Source organism: Solanum dulcamara, chromosome 5 (genome assembly GCF_947179165.1).
Source record: "Solanum dulcamara chromosome 5, daSolDulc1.2, whole genome shotgun sequence".
NCBI classification, from domain to species: Eukaryota; Viridiplantae; Streptophyta; class Magnoliopsida; order Solanales; family Solanaceae; genus Solanum; species Solanum dulcamara.
The window spans coordinates 79,296,987-79,320,464 of NC_077241.1; the positions used below are offsets into that span (position 1 = coordinate 79,296,987).

The 23,478-nt window shown below is 29.9% G+C and overlaps 2 protein-coding genes and 1 pseudogene across 3 annotated transcripts; 2 read left to right on the forward strand and 1 right to left on the reverse strand.

Annotated features, from left to right (window-relative positions):
- Nucleotides 1-729: 729 nt before the first annotated feature.
- Nucleotides 730-6,297, forward strand: LOC129890187 (cellulose synthase-like protein G3; annotated as a pseudogene). The gene is made up of 6 exons (XR_008766989.1): nt 730-1,516; nt 3,040-3,192; nt 3,545-3,669; nt 4,170-4,613; nt 5,091-5,438; nt 5,733-6,297. The product of XR_008766989.1 is annotated as a cellulose synthase-like protein G3 (transcript).
- Nucleotides 6,298-10,703: 4,406 nt separating this feature from the next.
- On the forward strand, nt 10,704-17,529 carry LOC129890188 (cellulose synthase-like protein G3). The gene is made up of 6 exons (XM_055965745.1): nt 10,704-11,487; nt 13,931-14,083; nt 14,435-14,560; nt 15,163-15,606; nt 16,112-16,459; nt 16,753-17,529. The coding sequence occupies exons 1-6, from the start codon at nt 10,858-10,860 to the stop codon at nt 17,305-17,307; spliced, it is 2,256 nt and encodes a 751-aa protein (XP_055821720.1). The 5' UTR covers nt 10,704-10,857; the 3' UTR covers nt 17,308-17,529.
- A 262-nt stretch (nt 17,530-17,791) lies between these two features.
- On the reverse strand, nt 17,792-19,604 carry LOC129890189 (probable E3 ubiquitin-protein ligase RHA4A). Its single transcript, XM_055965746.1, has 3 exons — nt 19,245-19,604; nt 18,914-18,996; nt 17,792-18,254 (listed from the first exon to the last, which is right to left on the reverse strand). Exons 1-3 carry the CDS (start codon nt 19,455-19,457, stop codon nt 17,864-17,866), a joined length of 687 nt encoding a protein of 228 aa, XP_055821721.1. The 5' UTR covers nt 19,458-19,604; the 3' UTR covers nt 17,792-17,863.
- Between the last annotated feature and the right edge of the window lie 3,874 nt (nt 19,605-23,478).

Consider the following 23,478-nt stretch of genomic DNA (forward strand, 5'->3'; position numbering starts at 1 on the left):
CTAAATAGAGTGTTTATCAGTCTTTTATTAATAATAGAATAAAAATCTTCCTGTGAATTATAGATATAAAAAGCTAAATTGTACCTTAAAACCAATCCTACTGAGGTATAAATTGTTTTAAGTTCGATACCCTGAAATTTAGTACTCTAAATAGGTATAGGTCTATAGGACCTGAAAAATAGAGTAAATAATTTGTTAGTATAACAAATTAAACTATGAATGTAGTTTAACTGATTATATAGTTAATTTTTACTATTATTAAGTTATAATTTTATTGTTCGAATTTTTTAAAAGTATTGTAGCATATATGTACCACTTTGGTGCAGTAATCTGCAAACATACAAGTGCAATTATTGAAGGGACATAGAGGTTCGAAAGATCGATTTTCTGGTCCATCGATGTCGGGTCCTAATATATATTTCTACTATATAGAGTTGGTGATGACCACATAAAATTGCCTTGAAAGTTATATCTACGACAATTTATGCTTGTAAATTTTAAACTCCATTTTCTTAATACCACGATAAAACATGATGTTCTTATCAAGATATGTATGATCAAGTATGCAAGAATACGGAGAATCACATTATTTTATTTAATAAATCAACCTATTTTTTTCAATTATTTAATTGGAAATTAATTAATAAAAAGTCTTCATTTAATCTTAAGAATTTTTTTTATAACTATAAAAATGTAATAGCATGTTTAAGATTAAAGAGTCTTCTTTCTTTCTCAAAATTTGTATAAAAATGAAAAATATAATACAATGAACACACAAAAATGAGTGGGAGAAATATTTTGGAATCTTTTGCTATAAATAGTAGTGCTTCTCACCACAATAATATATCACTCCATCATCCACTCTATTAACACACTTCAAGCAAAAATGGAAACTGCCGCCGCCGCCACAGCCACCACCACCACCGTTAACACCGGCAGTGAAGGTCTTCACTCCGTCGAGGTGAATCCAAGACAGCTCATCCTCAACCGCGCATTTGCACTTATTTACCTTTTTGCCATCCTAGCTCTTTTCTATAACCATACACTAAAACTCCTAAATTCCACAAATTCCTTTATAACTTTGTCCATATCAATTTCCATTTTAATTTCCGATTCAATCTTAGCCTTCATGTGGTCAACTACTCAATCTTTTCGTATGCGTCCACTAACACGTAAACAATGTCCCGAAAAATTAATAAAAATCTTTAGTAACGAAATTAATTTTCCGGCACTCGATATATTTATTTGTACGGCGGATCCTTATAAGGAACCACCGTTAAACGTCGTTAACACGGCGTTATCAGTTATGGCGTATGATTATAATCCAATCGAGAAAATATCGATTTATGTATCGGACGATGGAGGATCGGAGCTTACGTTGTTTGCTTTTATGGAAGCTGCAAAATTTGCTGTGTATTGGTTGCCTTTTTGTAGGGAAAATAAAATAATTCAAAGGTGTCCAGATGCATATTTCAGTTCTAATTACACACAAAATTCTGAGACACAGAAAATCAAGGTATGTTTTTTTTTTCTTAAAGTTTTATTTTCAGTTGTTTCAATATATTTTCCATGAGAACTGCTAAAGCTTTGACATATTATTAATTTGTTTCTGGCGAATTTATACCACTAATCGGAGCCTATAGCGATCTTTTATTAATAATAAAAATCTTCAACGTGAATAAGTACAAGTAAGAAAAGATAAAACGTACCTTATACCAATTCTAATGAGGTAATGATTTATAAAATGTTTAAGTTCTATACAGTGAAATTTAGTAAATATAGGATCTGAAAAATAAAGCAAACAATTTGTTGTTATAACAAATTAAACTTTGAGTTGATCTTTAATATTACTAAATCAGCATTATATTATTCGAATTTTTAAAAAATATATTATTATTATGAAGGGGAGTCTTGGAGTAACTGGTAAAGTTGCTGTCATGTGATCAGGAGTTCACAGGTTCAAGCCTTGGTAACAGCCTCTGGCAGAAATGCAAGGTAAGACTGCGTACAATAGATCCTTGTGGTCAAACCCTTCACCGAACACCGCGCATAGCTAGACCTTTAATTCACCGGACAAACTTTTATATTATTATTATGATATGACGATATTTTAAGAGTTTTTTTTTTAACCCCCATTTTGAAGGATTTATTGTGTTTCCACACTTCACCTCCAGTGTGATTCGAATCCAGGATCTACCGGTCGTGGGTGAAGGTGCTTAATCAACTGGGCAACCGTCACTTGTCCGATATGGTCTGACATGACGCAAGCTTTGGTGCTGTTGTTTCTGCAAGCATGCATGTGCGATCTAGCTAAGCCTGTATATGAGATATTTTGGTGAATTTGTTTTCTATATAGCAATTATTGAAGGGACATCAACTTTATGGTCCATTATAAATGTTATTTTAGTTAATATTATATGGTCTTTTCTATAGGATGTCGTTGAAATATGGTTCTTATCGTCCCAATCTATATGTATATGGCATCTTCCGCTTTTAAAAAATTAAAATGTATCGTTAAAATCAGTAATTATTTATTAAAATATATTTTTTCTAATAATTTTTTCAATAAAGAATTTAGCGATAATTATATAGAGGAAAAAATATAATAACCGCTATATTTATTTTTAGCAACAATAATGAAAATAGATATTTACAAATTACAACCAACATTTTTTACAAATGTTGTTAAAGATTTTAATGACTCTCGATATAATGACATTAACTCTATTGCCTCTAAATAATTAACTCTAAATATTTTTACTACAATAAATATTACCACTAAAAGAAAAATCTAATATGTATCATTAAATGTCTCTTTGTCGTAGTGCACGAATATCTACTAGGGCATTAAAAAATTATATTAGAATGTCATAAAACCTTTTTACTATTATACTAAAATCTTACTTTGTGTTATATAATAAAAAAAATCAGTTTTTTTCTTATATATTCTCATAATATAATGTTTACATACACATAAAAATGTTTTTACTTATTTTTCAGCGTAATTAGAATTTTATTTAATTTGTATCGTATGTGTAGTTGATGTATGAAAGCATGAAGACAAGGATAGAAAATGTGATTGAGAGGGGAAAAGTGGATGAAGATTATATTAACAATGAGGAAGAGCTTCAAGCTTTTACCAAATTTTGGACGGTTGGATTTACTCGTCATAATCATCCTTCTATTATTCAGGTAATTTATCATGATATATATACAGTAACAGTTCAATTCATTTTTTTCCTTATATTTTTATATGAAATTTGCCTAGGGAGTCACAATATAACTCCCTTAAAGACTTAGCGTCCCAGTTGAGATTTACTCTACCGTCATTGCAAAGATGTAGGATTCGTCTAAATTCAGTTAATCATTAATAAATGAATATATTAATTAAATATATGAATACCTACAAAATCATCAATACATGTTGCCAAATAGTCTAATTTGCCTTTAATTATAAAACAACGCATTTAAAAACTAATGTTTCCTGATTAATTTGGCAATATCATGTATATGACTTTTCCTTTTAACAAATTTGATGGTGTAGGTTTTGTTAGAAAGTGGCAAAGACAAAGACATGACAAGTCATGGGATGCCAAATCTTATTTATCTTTCAAGAGAAAAAAAAAGAGTTCCCCACATCATTTTAAAGCAGGTGCCCTCAATGCTTTGGTAAGAAAAATCTCATCAGATTGACAATTTATATATTTTTAAATAAAATTAAGGAAAAAGGGGTTAATATACCGCTCAACTTTGAGATGTAGAATGAATATATCCTTCATTAAAAAAAATCATAACATTGTTTTTAATCCAATATTATCACGTGGCTTTAAAAAATTACTTTGCCCATATTTTTTACCCTTCCAGACCTAACCCAAATGAAAAAAACTTATTCCCTCTTTTACTCAGTCATAAAATGGGTTTGTGTGGATTCAAAATAAAAGATGGATTTTGATTATTTTTTTTAATTCAGTATACAAAAAGGATAAATATGCATCATTTATTAGCAATGAGGATATATATACACCACTTTTTTATGAATAGTATTTTCACTCTATATTGCAAAGTTGAGGAATATATATATGTACCCTTTTCCCTAAAATTAATATGGTTTGACTAATTACAGCATGGTAAATATCATTGAACTTATTATTAATTTCTTCCTGTGATAGCTTCGAGTATCAGGAATTATGACAAATGCACCAATCATATTGACACTTGATTGTGATATGTACTCTAATGATCCATCAAAACCTAAACGGGCTTTATGTTATTTCTTGGACCAAACATTACGGCCCAATTTAGCCTACGTTCAGTTTCCTCAACGTTTTCATGGGCTTAACGAAGCAGATATTTATGCAAGTGAGATAAAAGGCCTGTTTCATACTAATCCAGTGGGCATGGATGGGCTTAATGGGCCCAATTATGTTGGAACTGGTTGTTTTTTCCATCGTCGGGCTTTTTTCGGGAGTCCATCTTCATTCGAGCAGCCCGAAATTCCAGAACTGATCCCGGATCATGTTGTGAATAAGCCCATTAAGGCCCAAGAAATCTTACGGCGAGCCCATTATGTAGCAAGTTGCAACTATGAGAGTGAAAGTAATTGGGGTTCTAAGGTGAGTTTTTGGTAACATTCTAAGTTAGTAATTGTAGAGTATATTGACTACCAACTTTTTTCGTGGCAATTGGTTCAAATTTGCCATGAAAGATCTAGTATATATGAAAAATTCGAACTAATTCCCACAAGAAAGTTGATAGCACTGAAGGCAACATGAGTAATTGAGTATAATAGCACCAGTAACTTCTTCATGGCAATCAGATCGAACTTGTCATATGTGTTAGATCATGTTGCCATGAAAAAGTTGCTAGAGCCAAAGATAACAAGTACATATAAGTCAATGAATGTGGTGTAGAATTGAATCAACAACACAAACGTTTTGAACTTGTTGATCTCGTTTCCATGTATAATCCATGTATAATCACTATATAATCTACATATACCCGATAGATAAATTAAACAGTGAATCCAACAGGCTATTTGTCTTATATATTAAATCAACTTGCCACAAACTAACAATTTCAAGATTATGCAGATGGGATTTAGGTATGGATCACTAGTGGAGGATTACTTCACAGGTTATAGACTTCAATGTGAAGGTTGGAAATCAGTATTTTGCAATCCTAAAAGGCCTGCATTTTTAGGAGATATACCTATTTCTCTCTATGATGTGGTCAGCCAAAACAAGAGATGGACTGTGGGCCTTCTTGAAGTTGCTTTCTCAAAATATAGCCCATTAACTTTTGGGGTTCAGTCCATGGGCTTTGCTATGGCCCATTGTTATGCTCACTATGCATTTTGGCCCATTTGGTCTATACCAATTACTCTATATGCATTCATCCCTCAACTTACTCTTCTCAATAGGGTTACCATCTTTCCAAAGGTATGTACCAATCCATTAGTTCTTTCACTAGTATAGATATTACAACGAGATAATAACATTTTTGGTCCATAGATATTACAATGAGATAATAACATTTTTTGTCCATATATATTACTACTAAGTTTTGTTTTTGGTCCTTATGATGATATATGACTCTGTGTATTTAACGTTCAATTAATTAAATCACGTGTTGTGTTTCTCTTTCGTGTAGAAAATAATAGAAGTATATTACCATTAAATATGAAGTATATGTACATATATAACATATCACATTTCTTTTTTTATTGTTTGCAGGTTTCAGATCCTTGGTTTTTCTTATATGTTTTCATGTTCCTTGGAGCATATGGACAAGATTTCTTGATTTTTATGTCTTATCAAGGGACATTTAAAAGGTGGTGGAGTGACCAAAGAATGTGGATGATAAGGGGATTAACATCTTTACTTTTTGGAACAATTGAGTATTTAACTAAACACTTGGGCATATCGACACAAGGGTTCAATGTAACAAGCAAAGTAGTCGATAATGACCAAGGTAAAAGGTACCATCAAGGAATTTTTGAGTTTGGGGTTGTTTCGCCCATGTTCGTGATGCTAGCAACAACATCAATCATCAATTTAGTAGCATTCCTCGAATCATTCGCACAAATTTTCAAGGGTGATCAAAATTTGGATGAACTCTTTATCCAAATGTTTATTGCTGGTTTTGTAGGAATAAATTGTTTGCCAATTTATGAAGCTATGATTTTGAGAGGTGATAAAGGAAGAATGCCTACAAGGGTCACCATTTTCTCAACATTTCTTGCTGGTACTCTCTATATGGCATTTGCTTTTCTTCTAAGAAGTGTGTAATAGCAAAGTTTTTTTTTTTTTTTAACTTCGGGACTTTTTGTTATTGTTTTGTAGTCTTATTACTTTGTTTAGTTGAAGAAGCCAATATTAGATTTAGTTGATATATTCAAGAATAAAAGGATCATGGAGATTTATAGAGTGCAAATAATGTTGTACTTCTTTGTATTTTAGTGTATGTGAATCAAGTGTTGTATTTTGGATATTAATTAGTGATTTTTTTTTCCAAATTTTGAACTTCTATGTCCACAAACTCTTTTTTCTCGTCCATGTTCAAATAAAAATTTAATTTCTGAACTTTTTTTTTACTTCAACTTCAAATATTCATTTTTTTTCGCTGAAAAAAAAAGCTTTGACTGTCATATGTCTTATCAAAATTAAAAAAAGATTGTCATATTTAATTTCATATTCTAAGCTCTCTCTATAAACTATAGTACGCAATACCTTTGTGTGCCTTACAAATTCCTAGAAATTCAACAAAACTAGGCAGTCTTTCAAATTCCCTTCTTTTTTATATAAAAGAAAGACTTGCATCATTTTTGGATTTGTGTGAGTTATTGACATTCATGTATTAGGAGCCTTATTAATATTGATAACAAGAGCTTCTACATTTGAAAAATCTCTTTCAATATTGTCAACAGTTCTAGAGGATGAACTACTAGCATTAGACAATTCTTCAATTATCACCACATGTTGCTCGTGCTCCTCTCTGCTAACCGTTGTATCGTGTTGCTCCCTTTCCTCTTCGATGATACTCGGAGGGTTGTTATTAGAAGCTGGTTGTTGTGGATTTTTATTGGTAATAATGACATGACATCGACAGAGTGGACAAGAGAAGTTTGAACGGAGCCAATGGCGTATGCATTCCGCATGAAAAATGTGATTACAAGATGGTAGCTGGTGTAACTCTTCTTTGATCTCAAAATCTCCTAAACAAACACAACACCTGTGATATTTTTCGTCATAATGTTAGTAATAGAATGACAATACAACAACAACATCACAGTCACAAACTAGTTAGGGTCGACTATATATGAATCCTCTCCATCTCATTTTAGTATAGAATGACAAGTATAACAGAATTCTTGAAGTAGACTTGTTAGCATAACTAGTTCTGTTTTTTTTTCTTCACATAGATTTTGGGGCAATAGCTACTTCGAAACCAACTCCAACAATATCGAGATTGAAATGAAATTTAGAAAAACAAAATAGTTTTTGTTTCTGAAGTGTGAATGATATTTGAAAATTGAAACCAATTTTAACAGTCAATACAAAATAAAGTATAACTTGTAAAAAGTTCAACTTGTTAGGCTATATACATACGTTTAAAGGTCTTTTTTCCTCTTTGTGGTTTTGTTAACCCAAATTGAAAACATTACATACCCAGCGACTCCTAATTTCTTTTGGGAACTTTGGGCCTTCGTGAAAAGATCTCATAGGTCAAAAATTTAACGGGTCTTAAGGATTACATACCAAAACGATCTAGTAATTGCATAGTTTTCCCATCAAAGGGATTTATCTTTAATTTTTATTCTTAGAAATCAAACTTATGCCTAGCATGACATAATTCAGAGCATGGGACATAGCTGTGGGGTATTATAATTTTAAAATATAAATTTATGCCCAGTAAAAAACATATTTATCTTGAGGAGCAAATATTAATTAAAGTGCAACACAAAAATACAAAAAATAATTAATCAAACAATATTTGAGTGCGCCTCCTAATAAATCAATAATTAATCAATCAATTCTAGTTCATAATGAATGAAACCTTGGAGATTTAGGATAAGATAAAATAAGTGGGCATGGACGATTTGATGTTCGAGTCAATATAATTTACGTTAAGTGACATTAAATAAAGACGAGTTATTGACAATTCCATAGTTGTTGGAGTATAAAACACGCTAACATTGACTTATCGGAGTATAATAATCATAAATTATTTTTTTTTAGAAGACAATTCTCGTCAATCAACTTCTTTCTTGACTTTAGTAGTTAGCCATCGTGAATTCATAATTTGATGTGTTCAATTAATGTTTATTGTACTTCAAAAATCATGAATCTTAATCTAATATTTTTCCTAAATTTTACATATGAATTTATAATCAACATCAAAAAATACTGATTCAGATAAATTTGGTGCCGCACCACTACTACTACATATAATAACCTTAAGTCACTGGTCATGAAAAAAATCATAATATTATTATTAATTATTTATTGACGTCAACCTAGTTATAATTTTCTAAAACATTCGAAGAGGTACGATGTAACTTCCTTTTCATAAAATCCAAACTAACTTGTATAATAATAAATAATAATAACTTAATATATATACTAATAGTCATGAATACTACAATGATGTGTGCACAACAAAATTAATAATATACCCAATTTTATTTTTACAAATGGGGATTAATAATATAATCAAGTACATTTGCTTATATACGGGTGATTAATCTAGGATATCGAAGGCATGTTTCGAGAACCTAATAGTTTTTATGCAAATTTTTGTTTATATTGAAAATCTATGTAAATACGAAATAAGGTGATTTTTTTTTGGACCTATATGTGTATTATTGTTTTCTATATGAACCATTTAACTTTTAGACAAAAGATTTCTAATTGAACAGAAATGGATTAAGAGGATCAAATATATGAATTTATGTAAACTCAATAGCCTTTGTTAATATATATATATTTGTAAATTTATTTTTAATCTATATCATATTATTTTTTTTTACATGCATAATATAACTTTTTTAACAATAGATGTTCAATTGCTAAAGCCAGATCTAGAAGATTAATTACGAGTGTATGCAAATCAAATAATTTCTGCCCAAACGTTGAATATACATTTGAACCTTATGTTTTGGTTTCATAGTCTAAATGAGCACCCAATCTTATAAAGTGTGTAATTTGCTAATTTTTCCATCTTTTTTAGCAAGTTGGTCCTAAGTAAATCAATAATGATTTTAATATTTTTTTTCTGAACACCTACATTTACTAAGTTATCAAATACAAAGGTACCAAAAACTATATGTTCAACTAAAACTAAAATAATCACGGAGACTAACTATATAAAATTAAAAGACTTTTGAAAATAAAATAACAAAAGACTATTCAAGCTATTAATCATATCAAATTTCAAAAAATATGTTGTAGTGTTTAAGTTATACTCTCTTCATTCTTATTTACTTGTCAAATGTTTCTTATTTTGATTTTTCTTTTTACTTGTCAATTTTGACAAATCAAAAAAAGATAATTTTTTTCTTTCTATTATGTCCTCAATTTATTAACATTGAATTAATGTCTTTGAAAAATGTAGTGAGTAAATATGTTTAAAACTTTATCAATTAATAGGAGTAAAATGGTAAACTCACTATACCAATCATTATTTTCTTAAAAAGTGTGTCAAATCAAAATTTAATAAGTAAAAAGAAACAGAGGGAATATGATCTTAGATATATTATTTAATTAGTTTTTTTTTTAATTTTTAAAATTTGTATTAAAATTCCAACTAAATTTAAATCGCGCACGCCACATTGGAAACCGATATTGTTTAATTAGTTGTGCAAAGATCATTTACGTTTCTTTTATGTCAATTAGAGCATTTGACCAGTACCCTCCAAAAGGGAATGTTGGAGATTCCAAATTCCAATGTCCATGTGCAAAAATTAATTGGCAGAATTACAATCAACGGACAACTCTTCGTTATCTATCAATTTCTTTTAATCGAGCTACCTTATACTAACTCTATTTAATTTGTCAATTTTTACTTAATTTTAGGTCATAATGAGTGACGTCTGCCCCTTTTACTCCTCAATTATCAATATGTTTTTAGTAATGAACTCTAAGATATTATCATTAAGATTTATTTATGGAATTATAAGTTTAATAATACAGACTATTTTTAAACTATTTTTTAAAGATATAATCAAAAAGTAATCAATAAATTAAACACAAATTGACTCTAGACTTCCTTTTCTTTACTTCTTTTAGAAAAGATCATTAAATAATAAAATTTATTTATGATTCAAGTCGAAAATTTTAGTAAAAGAAATTAAAGAATGAATAATATATATTTCTACTATATAGAGTTGGTGATGACCACATAAAATTGCCTTGAAAGTTATATCTACGACAATTTATGCTTGTAAATTTTAAACTCCAATTTCTTAATACCACGATAAAACATGATGTTCTTATCAAGATATGTATGGTCAAGTATGCAAGAATACGGAGAATTACATTATTTTATTTAATAAATCAACCTATTTTTTTCCTTCTAAAATCTATTTTTTTCAATTATTTAATTGGAAATTAATTAATAAAAAGTCTTCATTTAATCTTAAGAATTTTTTTTATAACTATAAAAATGTAATAGCATGTTTAAGATTAAAGAGTCTTCTTTCTTTCTCAAAATTTGTATAAAAATGAAAAATATAATACAATGAACACACAAAAATGAGTGGGAGAAATATTTTGGAATCTTTTGCTATAAATAGTAGTGCTTCTCACCACAATAATATATCACTCCATCATCCACTCTATTAACACACTTCAAGCAAAAATGGAAACTGCCGCCGCCGCCACAGCCACCACCACCACCGTTAACACCGGCAGTGAAGGTCTTCACTCCGTCGAGGTGAATCCAAGACAGCTCATCCTCAACCGCGCATTTGCACTTATTTACCTTTTTGCCATCCTAGCTCTTTTCTATAACCATACACTAAAACTCCTAAATTCCACAAATTCCTTTATAACTTTGTCCATATCAATTTCCATTTTAATTTCCGATTCAATCTTAGCCTTCATGTGGTCAACTACTCAATCTTTTCGTATGCGTCCACTAACACGTAAACAATGTCCCGAAAAATTAATAAAAATCTTTAGTAACGAAATTAATTTTCCGGCACTCGATATATTTATTTGTACGGCGGATCCTTATAAGGAACCACCGTTAAACGTCGTTAACACGGCGTTATCAGTTATGGCGTATGATTATAATCCAATCGAGAAAATATCGATTTATGTATCGGACGATGGAGGATCGGAGCTTACGTTGTTTGCTTTTATGGAAGCTGCAAAATTTGCTGTGTATTGGTTGCCTTTTTGTAGGGAAAATAAAATAATTCAAAGGTGTCCAGATGCATATTTCAGTTCTAATTACACACAAAATTCTGAGACACAGAAAATCAAGGTATGTTTTTTTTTTCTTAAAGTTTTATTTTCAGTTGTTTCAATATATTTTCCATGAGAACTGCTAAAGCTTTGACATATTATTAATTTGTTTCTGGCGAATTTATACCACTAATCGGAGCCTATAGCGATCTTTTATTAATAATAAAAATCTTCAACGTGAATAAGTACAAGTAAGAAAAGATAAAACGTACCTTATACCAATTCTAATGAGGTAATGATTTATAAAATGTTTAAGTTCTATACAGTGAAATTTAGTAAATATAGGATCTGAAAAATAAAGCAAACAATTTGTTGTTATAACAAATTAAACTTTGAGTTGATCTTTAATATTACTAAATCAGCATTATATTATTCGAACTTTTTAAAAATATATTATTATTATAATATGACGATATTTTAAGAATTCGAAAAACATAAAATAGGCTGACATGACGCAAGATTTGGTGCTGTTGTTTCTGCAAGCATGCATGTGCGATCTAGCTAAGCCTGTATATGAGATATTTTGGTGAATTTGTTTTCTATATAGCAATTATTGAAGGGACATCAATTTTATGGTCCATTATAAATGTTATTTTAGTTAATATTATATGGTCTTTTCTATAGGATGTCGTTGAAATATGGTTCTTCCGTCCCAATCTATATGTATATGGCATCTTCCGCTTTCAAAAAATTAAATTAATTTGACTGATCTTTGAATTAAAATTGAATTTACTATCAAACTAATATTTAAATATTAAAATTTATAAGATATTCAAAAAATATACGAAATATACGCTGAAGTTACAAAAAATTTTATGTTAATATGGCAAATATATATACTATAAAATATTTATGAAAGTTCACATAGTTTGAGTTCGAAAAAACAAAAAATGGAATAGTAACATATGAGGTTGATAAAAAATACATGAAATATTTATAGCCAAATTAATTCACGGATAGAATATTTATCCTTTATCTCAAGTTATGTTTTTTAGATTTACTACTCAAGATTCAAATTACGTCAACTTTTAACCAATATTTAAAAATATATTTAAACAAGAGGATAAGCAACTTGCGCAGTTTGATTTAGTATCTGGCCTGAGTTGAAATCATCAATTATCTGAACATTATTACATTATATATTTATTTCTCATTTTGTTTTTGTATTCAATCCTTCTGACGTTATAGATAAGACGAGAAAACAGATATTTTCTTTAATTTGTCATTATTCGTTTAAAAGTCACAAATAACTAACCACTATGCTCATATGTCATGTTTTGTTGACTAATAAGTTTAGCCAAATATTGTCACAACTCTTAATGGGACACCTTATTAATTTTTATTCTTAGTGATAAATAATTATTTGGTGGTGCACCCGTTGCTATAACAAATAAAAGAAGGAAAACTTACATAAACATAATATCATGTTTTGTTGACTATTAAGTTTAGCCAAATATTGTCACAACTCTTAATGGGACACCTTATTATTTTTTATTCTTAGTGACAAATAATTATTTGGTGGTGCACCCGTTGCTATAACAAATAAAGAAGGGAAATTTACCTAAAAATACTATATTAATAAAATATTTATCATTTATAACAATAATTTTTTTTACTAGACACTTATAATATATTTATAATATAATTTTAATACAATTTTGATATATATATATATATATATATATATATATATATATATTAGCGAGAATAATTTATAAAACTCATATAATACAAGTTTTATTCATAGATAATATATTTATCACACACTTTAATACACTTATAATACATTGTGTCAATTTCTTACCAAATAAGTATAATATATTTTAAAACACTTATAACACATTTATATTGCATGCATAATTCAATTTTAATACATGACAGATATATCATAATATTGTTATGTATTACTACAAACGGTAATAAATAAAAAGTATCGCTAAAATCAATAATTATTTATTAAAAAATATTCTCCCTGATAATTTTTTCAATAAAGAATTTTTCGATAATTATATAGAGGCAATAATATAATAACCGCTATATTTATTTTTAGCAACAATAATGAAAATAGATATTTACAAATTACGACCAACATTTTGTACAAATGCTGCTAAAGATTTTAATGACTCTCAATACAATGACATTAAATCTATTGCCTCTAAATAATTAACTCTAAATATTTTTACAACAATAAATATTACCACTAAAAAAAAAATCTAACATGTACCATTAAATGTCTCTTTGTCGTAGTGCACGAATATCTACTGGGGCATTAAAAAATTATATTAGAATGTCATAAAACCTTTTTACTATTATACTAAAATCTTATTTTGTGTTATATAATGAAAAAAATCAGATTTTTTTCTTATATATTCTCATAATATAATGTTTACATACACACAAAAATGTTTTTACTTATTTTTCAGCGTGATTAGAATTTTATTTAATTTGTATCGTATGTGTAGTTGATGTATGAAAGCATGAAGACAAGGATAGAAAATGTGATTGAAAGGGGAAAAGTGGATGAAGATTATATTAACAATGAGGAAGAGCTTCAAGCTTTTACCAAATTTTGGACGGTTGGATTTACTCGTCATAATCATCCTTCTATTATTCAGGTAATTTATCATGATATATATACAGTAACAGTTCAATTCATTTTTTTCCTTATATTTTTATATGAAATTTGCCTAGGGAGTCACAATATAACTCCCTTAAAGACTTAGCGTCCCAGTTGAGATTTACTCTACCGTCATTGCAAAGATGTAGGATTCGTCTAAATTCAGTTGATCATTAATATATGAATATATAAATTAAATATATGAATATCTACAAAATCATCAACACATGTTGCCAAATAGTCTAATTTGCCTTTAATTATAAACATCGCATTTAAAATCTAATGTTTCGTGATTAATTTGGCAATATCATCTATATGACTTTTCCTTTTAACAAATTTGATGGTGTAGGTTTTGTTAGAAAGTGGCAAAGACAAAGACATAACAAGTCATGGGATGCCAAATCTTATTTATCTTTCAAGAGAAAAAAACAAGAGTTCCCCACATCATTTTAAAGCAGGTGCCCTCAATGCTTTGGTAAGAAAAATCTCATCCGATTGACAATTTATATATTTTTAAATAAAATTAAGGAAAAAGGGGTAAATATACCACTCAACTTTGAAATGTAGAATGAATATATCCGTCGTTAAAAAAGTAATGTATATATACTCTATCATCGAACAAATGATGCATATTTACCATTTTATTAACGGACCTATATTTACTTAATTAAAAAAAATCATAACATTATTTTTTAATAACATTGTTTTTGAATCCAATATTATCACGTGGCTGTAAAAAATTACCTTGCCCATATTTTTTACCCTTCCAGACCTAACCCAAATGAAAAAAAACTCATTCCCTCTTCTACTCAATCATAAAATGGGTTTGTGTCGATTCAAAATAAAAGATGAATTTTGATTATTTTTTTTAATTCAGTATACAAAAAGGGTAAATATGCATCATTTATTAACAACGAGGATATATATACACCACTTTTTTACGAGTGGTATTTTCACTCTATATTGCAAAGTTGAGGAATATATACATGTACCCCTTTTCCCTAAAATTAATATGGTTTGACTAATTACAGCATGGTAAATATCATTGAACTTATTATTAATTTCTTCTTGTGATAGCTTCGAGTATCAGGAATTATGACAAATGCACTAATAATATTGACACTTGATTGTGATATGTACTCTAATGATCCATCAACACCTAAACGGGCTTTATGTTATTTCTTGGACCAAACATTACGGCCCAATTTAGCCTACGTTCAGTTTCCTCAACGTTTTCATGGGCTTAACGAAGCAGATATTTATGCAAGTGAGATAAAAGGCCTGTTTCATACTAATCCAGTGGGCATGGATGGGCTTAATGGGCCCAATTATGTTGGAACTGGTTGTTTTTTCCATCGTCGGGCTTTTTTCGGGAGTCCATCTTCATTTGAGCAGCCCGAAATTCCAGAACTGTTCCCGGATCATGTTGTGAATAAGCCCATTAAGGCCCAAGAAATCTTACGGCTAGCCCATTATGTAGCAAGTTGCAACTATGAGAGTGAAAGTAATTGGGGTTCCAAGGTGAGTTTTTGGTAACATTTTAAGTTAGTAAATGTAGAGTATATTGACTACCAACTTTTTTCGTGGCAATTGGTTCAAATTTGCCATGAAAGATCTAGTATATATGGAAAATTCGAACTAATTCCCACAAAAAAGTTGTTAGCACTGAAGGCAACAGGAGTATAATAGCACCGGTAACTTCTTCATGGCAATCAGATCGAACTTGTCATATGTGTTAGATCATGTTGCCATGAAAAAGTTGCTAGAGCCGAAGACAACAAGTACATAAGTCAATAAATGTGGTGTAGAATTGAACCACCAACACAAATGTTTTGAACTTGTTGATATCGTTTCCATGAAAAAGTAATAATACATCTGTCAGATGTATATTATATGTATAATCCATGTATAATCACTATATAATCTACATATACCAGATAGATAAATTAAACAGTGAATCCAACAGGCTATTTGTGTTATATATTAAATCAACTTGCCACAAACTAACAATTTCAAGATTATGCAGATGGGATTTAGGTATGGATCACTAGTGGAGGATTACTACACAGGTTATAGACTTCAATGTGAAGGTTGGAAATCAGTATTTTGCAATCCTAAAAGGCCTGCATTTTTAGGAGATATACCTATTTCTCTCTATGATGTGGTCAGCCAAAACAAGAGATGGTCTGTGGGCCTTCTTGAAGTTGCTTTCTCAAAATATAGCCCATTAACTTTTGGGGTTCAGTCCATGGGCTTTGTTATGGCCCATTGTTATGCTCACTATGCATTTTGGCCCATTTGGTCTATACCAATTATTCTATATGCATTCATCCCTCAACTTACTCTTCTCAATAGGGTTACCATCTTTCCAAAGGTATGTACCAATCCATTAGTTCTTTCACTAGTATAGATATTACAATGAGATAATAACATTTTTGGTCCATAGAGATTACAATGAGATAATAACATTTTTGGTCCATATATATTACTACTAAGTTTTGTTTTTGGTCCTTATGATGATATATGACTCTGCATATTTAATGTTCAATTAATTAAATCATGTGTTGTGTTCTCTTTCGTGTAGAAAATAATAGAAGTTTATTACCATTAAATATGAAGTATATGTACATATATAACATATCAAATTTCTTTTTCTATTGATTGCAGGTTTCAGATCCTTGTTTTTTCTTATATGTTTTCATGTTCCTTGGAGCATATGGACAAGATTTCTTGATTTTTATGTCTTATCAAGGGACATTTAAAAGGTGGTGGAGTGACCAAAGAATGTGGATGATAAGGGGATTAACATCTTTTCTTTTTGGAACAATTGAGTATTTAACTAAACACTTGGGCATATCGACACAAGGGTTCAATGTAACAAGCAAAGTAGTCGATAATGACCAAGGTAAAAGGTACCATCAAGGAATTTTTGAGTTTGGGGTTGTTTCGCCCATGTTCGTGATGCTAGCAACAACATCAATCATCAATTTAGTAGCATTCCTCGAATCATTCGCACAAATTTTCAAGGGTGATCAAAATTTGGATGAATTCTTTATCCAAATGTTTATTGCTGGTTTTGTAGTAATAAATTGTTTGCCAATTTATGAAGCTATGATTTTGAGAGGTGATAAAGGAAGAATGCCTACAAGGGTCACCATTTTCTCAACATTTCTTGCTGGTACTCTCTATATGGCATTTGCTTTTCTTCTAAGAAGTGTGTAATAGCAAAGTTTTTTTTTTAACTTTGGCACTTTTTGTTATTGTTTTGTAGTCTTATTACTTTGTTTAGTTGAAGAAGCCAATATTAGATTTAGTTGATATATTCAAGAATAAAAGGATCATGGAGATTTATAGAGTGCAAATAATGTTGTACTTCTTTGTATTTTAGTGTATGTGAAGCAAGTGTTGTATTTTGGATATTAATTAGTGATTTTTTTTTCCAAATTTTGAACTTCTATGTCCATAAACTCTTTTTTCCGTTCATGTTCAAATAAAAATTTAATTTCTGAACTTTTTTTTTACTTCAACTTCAAATACTCTTTTTCTTCAGCTGAAAAAAAAAGACTTTTGACTATCATATGTCTTATCAAAACTAAAAAAAGATTTGTCATATTTAATTTCATATTCTAAGCTCTCTCTATAAACTATAGTACGCAACACCTTTGTGTGCCTTACAAATTCCTAGAAATTCAACAAAACTAGGCAGTCTTTCAAATTCCCCTTTTTTATATAAAAGAAAGACTTGCATCATTTCTCGATTTGCGTGTGTTATTGACATTCATGTATTAGGAGCCTTATTAATATTGATAACAAGAGCTTCTACATTTGAAAAGTCTCTTTCAATATTGTCAACAGTGCTAGAGGATGAACTACTAGCACTAGACAATTCTTCAATTATCACCACATGTTGCTCGTGCTCTTCTCTGCTAACCGTTGTATCGTGTTGCTCCCTTTCCTCTTCGATGATATTCGAAGGGTTGTTATTAGAAGCTGGTTGTTGTGGAGGTTGTGGATTTTTATTGGTAATAATGACATGACATCGACAGAGTGGACAAGAGAAGTTTGAACGGAGCCAATGGCGTATGCATTCCGCATGAAAAATGTGCTTACAAGATGGTAGCTGGTGTAACTCCTCTTTGATCTCAAAATCTCCTAAACAAACACAACACCTGTGATATTTTTCGTCATAATGTTAGTAATAGAATGACAATACAATAACAACGTCTCAGTCACAAACTAGTTAAGATCGACTATATATGAATCCTCTCCGTTTCATTTTAGTATAGAATGACAAGTATAACAGAATTCTTGAAGTAGACTTGTTAGCATAACTAGTTCTGTTTTTTTTTTCTTCACACAGATTTCGGGGCAATAGCTACTTCGAGACCAACTCCAACAATATCGAGATTGAAATGAAATTTTAGTTACACTCCATGTTAGCTTTCTTGGAACTAATTGATAGGCACTTCGTATTTTATAGAACAGAGGGGAAATGATATGCAACATCTATTAAGGTAAAAAAAATAGTCGTGGTAGTGAACGAAAGCCCTCTCCCTGGTCAAAAAGAAAAGGGTTTTTGTGCACTACCACGACTATCTTTATGTGATACCACATAAGGCTTATTTTTCGTGATAACTATGAAATAGATGGTGAAATCAATTCATCAGGACGACATCTCTCAGAGAAAAGAGAAACAAAAGATGAGAGAATCCCGCCTTTTATTCTGACTATCTTAGGATAGAAGACTTGATAGACCATCTCAGAGGACGAACGGAAAAAAACATGGATTTAACAAGCAACACAAATAAGAATCTAAGTTTCAACTTACTGAGAATCCCTCATCATTGAATGTTCATCGAATAGTATCACAGGAAGCTTATTCTTGAGCATCCCCTTTACATCTACACCACTCTGTAAAACAAGAAAAAACTATTAGCAAACAAGAAAGACCAAATTTTTTAAGTTTGTAAACTATGGTTTCTTGAAAAAACATGAAACTCAAAACTATGTTGTTCGGACTCTCAAAAAATGCTCCCATAAATGCTCCCGCACCCATGTTAGATTCTCTAAAAATACACTACATTCAAAGGATCCGACACAATAACAGTCGACATTTTTTGAAGAGTTCGAGCAGCATAGAAATCAAGAAGAGAACTAACATGAATAATAGCTTGATTTGAACTTCTTGGAAGTATTGTAACAGGGGAATTAGAACCAATAGAAGCCCTTCTTTTAAGATAAAACAAGTAAAACAAAAGAAACAAGATTATAGAAAAAAGTATTGGAATTGAAAAGATGAAAGCTTGATAAAGTTTAAGTTGAAGTGCTTGAGGATACAAATGAGGTGGGCTAGGAGACTCAGATAACCCCATTGAAAAAAAAAATAGACACTTAAAACTAAGTTTAATGGAAAAAAATATTACAAGCTTAATATGTATACAGAAACCTTATAGCTTTTTATATACAAATCAAGATCAAGAAAATGGGAAAAAAGATGAAAAAAGGGATGTTTATTTTTTGGATTTTAATTGAGATTTGAAAAATGTGAAGTGTTTTTTGGAATCAATTAAGTGATCAACATTATATGATTACTTTATTTACACTTTTTAATTGATGTGACGTATTTATAATTTGCCACTAAGATTTTAAACATATAAATAAGGTAAAAAGAAACAGGTCCCTCATTCCACTCTTTCATGTTCATCTTTTTTGCATAGGATTCAATCATAGTTCTCCCACTGGGAACAGATAAATAATGATAATGATAAAATTTGTCACTTACCTTATGAATGTATCATTTGAAAATCATAGGATTGCATAGTGTTATGGATGAAAAAGATAAAAATAACATCTTAAAACTATAGATAAGTATAGGGAAAAGGTCCAATTTGCTCATCCACTGTACAAAATATCTTAATTTTATGTAACTTTACTTCATACTCTTGTTCTTAGTCAGTAGTAGAATTCACGTGTCAGAATATTATGGCAAAAAGGTTAAAGACTTACCCTCACTAGTCTTTTTCACTTTTGACAAGACTCCCACGCAAAACAAGTTTATTTATTTATGATTTTTTTCTAAATTAGATAATCAATCAACTTCATAAGATAGTCATTAAGGTGGTGAGCACTGATCAGATAAGCCTGACTTACCTTTAAGTTAATTACTTTTTCATGTAATGAAAACCAATAATGCAACATTTTATTGGGGCAATTTTGTTGAAACCTAACTTCAAATAGAGATGTCATTCTTGAATTTAACAAGGAAATATATTATTTTCTTATATAAAGTAGCTCGTTTGGCCAAATTTGTAAAATACTTTAATTTAAAGAAAAAATAGTTCCATAAAAATAAAACTGCTCTTTTCAACTTCAGTTGCTTCTCAAAAATACTTTTTTTTTCCTCTAAAAGTGTCACATGAAAATAAATTATTAGTGATATTTATTTTATGTAATCTAAACATTTGGAATTTATTCTGTTTTGACATCCATAAAATGAGTGGTTCTTCCACAAACTACACTCAAAACTCAAAAGTGTTTTCACATAAATGAACTGTTTTCTTTTCTAGAAAAGGTAACCCTTTGGAGTGAACTAGTATTTTGGGCTTGAGACTTTTGTGTCGAAGGTCTAAAGTTCGAAATCCTTTGTTAGTGAAAGCAAGAAATTTGTCTTCTGGATTGAGCTCGTTGCATTGAGTTTACCTAATACGAATTATCTCTCGTGTGATTTGCGAGCTACTGCATAAAACGGAAGTTTTATCCTTTGCATATTAAAAAAAATTTGTCATTGAAAAAAATACCTAGAAATAAAGTACTACTATTATTAGTGGGCCCTACACATGCATATATTCATGGGTATTTTACTTAAATCACATAGTGAAAAAAACCAATTAAAATTTATTCTAACTTTTTTGGTAATTACTCGAATTCTCTCTTTTTTCCAGATTTCTGATACATACGAATGATGCTAATACATCGCGATTTGATACATAAGTCATTTTCATGATACATCTTTAGTTGATACAAACCAAACATTGTATCAATAAAACTTATGAATCAGCTTATAACACCTAATATATCATGAACACAACAAAAATAGCAGTAAAACTTATGTTTTACTGATACATTTTGTGTTTGGTTTGTATCAACTAGCGATATATCATGAAAATGACTTATGTATCAAATCGCGATGTATCAACATTATTTTTATGTATCAAAAGAGGAATTTTTAAATTTTTTACAAATAAAAGAGAATAATTGAAAATATAGGAATATAAGATGTGTAATTGAATAATTTTTCCAATATTCATATGCACCTATCACTTGTTGATACCATAAAAAGGGGTCCATCCATAAACTCATGAGATGTCATATCATATTTGCACTCTCTATCCACCGAAGCAAGGATATTCTCAAAAACAATAAGAATAAATAAATAAATAAACTAAATAACTACACTTTAATCCCAAATTAAATAAAATTTACAACTATTTTTGCTTTATTCATGTTGATTTTAGAATACTTATCTTAGTTAAACTACATTTATGTTGGCCGTCAATTCACTAAAATACTCTTTTGTGTCACTTTGAGGTCGACTATGCTTCTCTAATCTCATAGATCGAGCAGAGTTTTTTCAAAATAAGCTATTATTTTAAAAATTAATCCAAAATAAGTTTCTAATTTTTAAAAGATTAATCAAGCCAAAAGGAAAATGAATCATTTTAAGGTACATAGGCTAATATTTCCAAGAGTCTAGCTCATGGCTTGTGTTAGCTAGCCGTCAAAGCGACAAAAATCATGATAAATTAAGATTTTTAGAGACTAAAATACTAATTGATTTTTTTTGTTAGCCTTGATAAGCAAACAATTTGATAGTGTACTATTGAAAAATAACAGATACTCGATAAATGAGCATAAATTGATCTGAATATCATCATATTTCAAAAAAGAAAAAAGAAATTATAGTAGTCTAAAAGAAAAAAGAAATATAGTAGTCTAGGATATTGACCTTTTAAGTCAAGCCAAAGGATTAAAATAAAAATAGGGTTCAATTTAATGATGTGATCATAAAGTTATTCAACTTTACATATGAAGACAAGTTTACCACTTGTTAAGAGACTTGTATGCATTAGTGCAAGATCTTGTTTCCTGATAGTGAGCACTAGCCGTTTATGACGGGGTGATCACTACATTAATTAACTAATTTAATTAAGCAAATTATTGTTAAGAAAATATCTTCTCTATACCTATGGTAAATCTGACCTATATCAAATCTACTACCTTTATTTTTTTCTATCATGATATCTGAATCAACTTGTGTAAATTTTGATTAGTTCATTGAGTACTTGCTATCTTCACCTTGAGCCAATTAGGTGGGATTTGATCTTTTGTTGTAGGTTAGCCAGCTTGGTTACCTACACAAGTGGGATGCTCCGCGCTTTCTCCAACACAAGCTGAATAATCAGATAATTTTATTCATCAAGGCTTAAGCATATAAGAATTAATATTTTATCCACTAAGATTTAGATAATTGAGAAAAAATCATTGTATATCTAAGTTTTTTTTCATTAATAGTTAATAGCTATAACCAACTTGCTCTTTCTTTATGTCTCCATTTACTAGTTTTTGCACTGTGTGTGTCCATTTTACTAGTTTTAAATTTATAACGTCCAACAACTTTACAAAGATGCAATCTCACTTAATGTGGGCATTTTCTTGGAATAAACTCATGTTTTTTGTTTGTGGGGTGGGAAAATATTCTCATCATTTCCCTAATCTATTTCTCAAAGTGGGAAATGAGGTCATCCTCAAACTACACCATTGAATCAGATTCTCAAGATTTCCCATAAAGCAAAAGAAAATAATAAAAAAAATAATTAAACTTATCTAGTAGTATATAAAGTAATCTGACTTTGGAAAAATTCTTAGCAATCAACATAAAATGACTATTTTATGACATATGTTAAGGTGGAAGCCAACACTGTTGTCTTAATGCAATCAACACAAAAATTTGAACCATATGTCTAAATCATAACCCACAAAAATGGCCAGCTCTGCCTTTGGAAGCAACAAAAAGAAAAGAAAAAGTTGTTTCTCAAGATTTTCTATAAAAGGACATTGATGAAGTATAAGCCCCGGGGAAAGACAAAGGAAGTGAAGCTTGCGAAACAAGCTAGTAGCTACAGCAGTCCTCCGGAGGGGAAGTCAAAACTCATGTTCAAGTAAATGAATTTTTACATGCATGACAATGTGTTGAATTGGCAGGTTACTTGATGAAGAAGGGAAAATTGTGAACTATGAGATCAGTTCAGCTTTCACACACCTCAACTAATCCCACGTAGTACATGCTACCTCCCACAAGCACAAGTACCAAATAACTCTCCATCAAGGCTTGGA

Bases quoted from the DNA above. Each gene is read 5' to 3' on its own strand.
- LOC129890188 (XM_055965745.1), top strand. From the start codon at position 10,858: ATGGAAACTGCCGCCGCCGCCACAGCCACCACCACCACCGTTAACACC. The intron at 15,607-16,111 runs GTGAGTTTTTGG...AAGATTATGCAG, and splicing joins AAAGTAATTGGGGTTCCAAG to ATGGGATTTAGGTATGGATC. The intron at 16,460-16,752 runs GTATGTACCAAT...TATTGATTGCAG, and splicing joins GGGTTACCATCTTTCCAAAG to GTTTCAGATCCTTGTTTTTT.
- LOC129890189 (XM_055965746.1), bottom strand. From the start codon at position 19,457: ATGGGGTTATCTGAGTCTCCTAGCCCACCTCATTTGTATCCTCAAGCA. The intron at 18,997-19,244 runs GTTAGTTCTCTT...CTTGTTTTACAG, and splicing joins CAAATCAAGCTATTATTCAT to AGTGGTGTAGATGTAAAGGG. The intron at 18,255-18,913 runs GTAAGTTGAAAC...AAAATATCACAG, and splicing joins TCAATGATGAGGGATTCTCA to GTGTTGTGTTTGTTTAGGAG.